Raw genomic sequence first — 3,433 nt, 5'->3', positions numbered from 1 at the left:
GTGTAAAGTGCCTTTCCCAAGGACACAACGTCGGGCCCTTGACGGGATTCGAACCCACAACCTTACGGTTGCGAGTCCGAGAGCCTAACCACTAGGCCACCGACGAATCATTATTTGACATCAAAATGGTATGGTGTTTAGTATATCTTTCAGAGATAATTTGACAATGATAACGAATTTCAACACACACAAATGTTATTCTTTTGCTTTTTAAACAACTACTCTACTCTACCCTGAGCCAATTGAAAAATATTTGGCACAGCCAAAATTTCTGGAGCCGCGCTGTACCCCGCGCCCGGCTTTATGAAATCGACCACGCACACAGCGATTTTCTGTTTGGAGACGTGGCCAGGCGTGATGTTAAATCCCTGCGTGTGAGGGAGGAACTTTGGCGGTTAGAGCCCAAATCAAGTCAGGGTTTTCTCCTCCTTAGTGGAAAACTCCACTGAAATTATTTTCTAAAATAATAATGGCAAAACAAAGTACATCACATACAAACAACAAAACCTCATGTCATAGCCATCAAAAGGATACAAAAAGTAACCAAGCACCAGACCACCATAAAAACAACAAAAGATATCATATCAATATGTTGCCCGATTATTTTGTACTTGTTCACTGTTGGCCTGTTCTTATCACTCTTCCCCTCGCCTGGCGGCGCGCTCTCCCTCGATTTCTCGGCTGCCCGAAGTTTCTTCAGTCCTTCCATCGAGGCAGAGGGTGGAGAATGGTCGTTGTCAGGAGACTCTGGATCTTGTTGAGAGGGCATCACTTTGGTCAAAGACGCAGTCGCTCTGTTCATCGATCGAACTTTTCCGAATATGTTCTTGAAGGAAGCGGTGGCATTCTGGCGTCGTGTGTCTTTCTGAAAATGGATAACAACTTGGTTAAACGAAACACACGTTTCTGTTCGACAATCATGTGGAAATATGTAGGGCCCACAGTGTTTCTAAATAATATGGTTTTGAATTGTAAATAGCAATAAGATTCAAGAGAAAAATACCTGCTCTCAGACGAAACTTGGGTTTTCTTTTAACTTTGAAGATTGTGGGAAACAACAACAACAACAACAGCAACAACAACAACATCAACAACAACAACAATAACAACAATAACAACAATAACAACAACAACAACAACATCAACAACAACAACAACAACAACAACAGCACAACATCAACAACAACAACAACAACATCAACAACAACAACAGCAACAACAACAACAACAATCATAACAACAACAATAACAACAACAACAACAACAACAACAACAATAGCGAGAACGACAACCATGAAGAAGAAATTTATAGTATCTGAGAAACAACAGCAGCAACAACAACAATAAAATAAAGATTGTTATGAAGAGGTCACCTCCTCTCTGTGGTGCAGCCAGACGATGCCGACAGCGACGATAACGGCGAGGACAGAGATGATGAACAGAATCATGAGGTAGATGGTCATCAGCGGCATGATGTCGGAAGACCTGGCAGATAAGTCGTTTTCAAGTCCGTGTAATACATACAATGATTCTTTTGATCTTAACATGATGTGCATAGTCATTGTTTGTGCTGTGATAGTATGAGTTTCTATATGTTAGCGTTAACTAAAGAACATATATTATGTGTGTATGTTCATGCACCTGTAATATGCGATAAAGATATTAAAAGCGCCCATTGCTGCACTGTAAGGCATTGGGGGCTATCGAAATTATTTGTATCGTTATTCATATTATTATCATTTTTAATACTACGAGTATCATTATCATTATTATTGAATGAAAGATCGCTCAGGTAAACTGTCCTTTGAGTGAACCTTACGTATATTTAAGACTTGCAGTGAAATACATGATTCAGGACAAGGCAGAAGACTTTAAAAGAATTAAGAGGCCGTGGAGTCAAATTCCAAAAAATACATCAATCTTAAAATAGATTCATAGAAACAACATCATAACATGCAAGCTGGACGGAGAATAAAAGTACACGGTTCCGTGCAAGAAGCTGCATGTGATAATGGTCTCTTACAAATGTATGTATACTGTAGATATTTGATTTTGTTTTGAGGTTGTATTTATTATATATTGGTAGCCAAACCTGGGCAACATGTCCCCATGTATGTTGATATTTAATTTTGTTTGGAGGGCTGTATTTTATGATATATCGGGAGTCAAACCTGGGCAACATGTCTCCGATGACGCTCAGGAAAACCGCCAGGGCCAGCAGGACGGTGATGCAGTAGCTGATCTTCTCGCCGCTCTCCACAGGGATGAGGAACACCATGAGGTTGACGAATGAGAGCAACATCAACGTCATCCCGACGCTGATGAGGAAAAACCCGGGACGTCGTCGCAGGTTGAAGCTTATCTGGACAAGCGCAAGAGATGAAGGTGGAAATTTATTTGCACAAATAATAATATATTAAATAGAGGGAGTCTTAGCTTCAACTCGGTCCAATGTAAATTGTAGGTTTCACTAATTTAAAGTTTCTGTGTCATATATAACCATACATAATTGAATGGAGCGTTAGTCTTTACAATAACCAAACATTAATATTCGGGTACAGCCAATGAAGACTAATGAAGCATAGTGGACTCTGTTCATATAAAAATGTCAATTTTATAAAAATCAGTAGCATCTCTCAGATGGGTAGCCAAAGGGGTGCGATCTGAGGCAGGAACGTGTGTTCAATCTAACTCGTACAGGGTGCTGCACCGTGGTGACCTATTTGTATGAATAAATTTTGGACTTGTGAATAAACATGATCTTTTGTCTGTGAACCTTTGTACCGTGTTATACTTTCCATTTAAAAGCACAGTTCTGGACAAAAAAGCCCCAAAATGTAAATTTTTTCCTTTACGTTTTCTTTCAATATGTCAAGCTGCTTCCCCCTTTCTAAAGTCAAACTCACCCTGAAGAAGCCGAAGCCGATTACAGCGTCGGCCCCAGTAGTGATGCTCGTGCTTGTGACCTCCCACTCGCCGCTCTCTATGAAATAAGTCAGTCCAACTGCCCCGTTTAGCGCCACAAAAGCGATCTCCTGTGTGAAGTAGCTCATGGAGTACATCTGGGGAGCACGACGTGAAGAAAAGAACTATCTGTGTTTTAAAATAATATTTCTGATATCATAGACTTGAATTATGATATCCAAGACCGGGCACTGTCATTGTCACGGCTCATTAATATCTATAAAGACTTCTCTGCACATATGTGCAGCATGGGCGTGCAAATGCTGAGCAAAGGACAAATCTTGCTCTTGATATATTCTTACAGACAGACAAACAAACAGACAGAGCGCGCGCGCGCGTGTGTGTGTGTGTGTGTGTGTGTGTGTGTGTGTGTGTGTGTGTGTGTGTGTGTGTGTGTGTGTGTATGTGCATGCGAGCGTGGAATAAAAGGTTCAGCAACAGCATTGAAGACGTCCCACGTTCTCGGCTT

At 41.0% G+C, this 3,433-nt stretch overlaps 1 protein-coding gene across 1 annotated transcript; it reads right to left on the bottom strand.

Moving 5' to 3' along the window:
* Nucleotides 1–186: 186 nt before the first annotated feature.
* LOC118478764 (neuronal acetylcholine receptor subunit non-alpha-2-like) lies at nucleotides 187–3,094 on the bottom strand. The gene is made up of 4 exons (XM_035972939.1): nucleotides 2,907–3,094; nucleotides 2,172–2,362; nucleotides 1,374–1,485; nucleotides 187–865 (listed from the first exon to the last, which is right to left on the bottom strand). The coding sequence occupies exons 1-4, from the start codon at nucleotides 3,060–3,062 to the stop codon at nucleotides 509–511; spliced, it is 816 nt and encodes a 271-aa protein (XP_035828832.1). The 5' UTR covers nucleotides 3,063–3,094; the 3' UTR covers nucleotides 187–508.
* Between the last annotated feature and the right edge of the window lie 339 nt (nucleotides 3,095–3,433).

The sequence above is a fragment of the Aplysia californica genome, unplaced genomic scaffold (assembly GCF_000002075.1).
Source record: "Aplysia californica isolate F4 #8 unplaced genomic scaffold, AplCal3.0 scaffold00915, whole genome shotgun sequence".
Taxonomy (NCBI): Eukaryota; Metazoa; Mollusca; class Gastropoda; order Aplysiida; family Aplysiidae; genus Aplysia; species Aplysia californica.
This window is presented reverse-complemented; position numbering and strand designations above follow the sequence as displayed.

Bases quoted from the DNA above. Each gene is read 5' to 3' on its own strand.
- LOC118478764 (XM_035972939.1), bottom strand. From the start codon at position 3,062: ATGTACTCCATGAGCTACTTCACACAGGAGATCGCTTTTGTGGCGCTA. The intron at 2,363-2,906 runs GTGAGTTTGACT...GCGCTTGTCCAG, and splicing joins TCGGCTTCGGCTTCTTCAGG to ATAAGCTTCAACCTGCGACG. The intron at 866-1,373 runs GTGACCTCTTCA...ATCCATTTTCAG, and splicing joins GGCTGCACCACAGAGAGGAG to AAAGACACACGACGCCAGAA.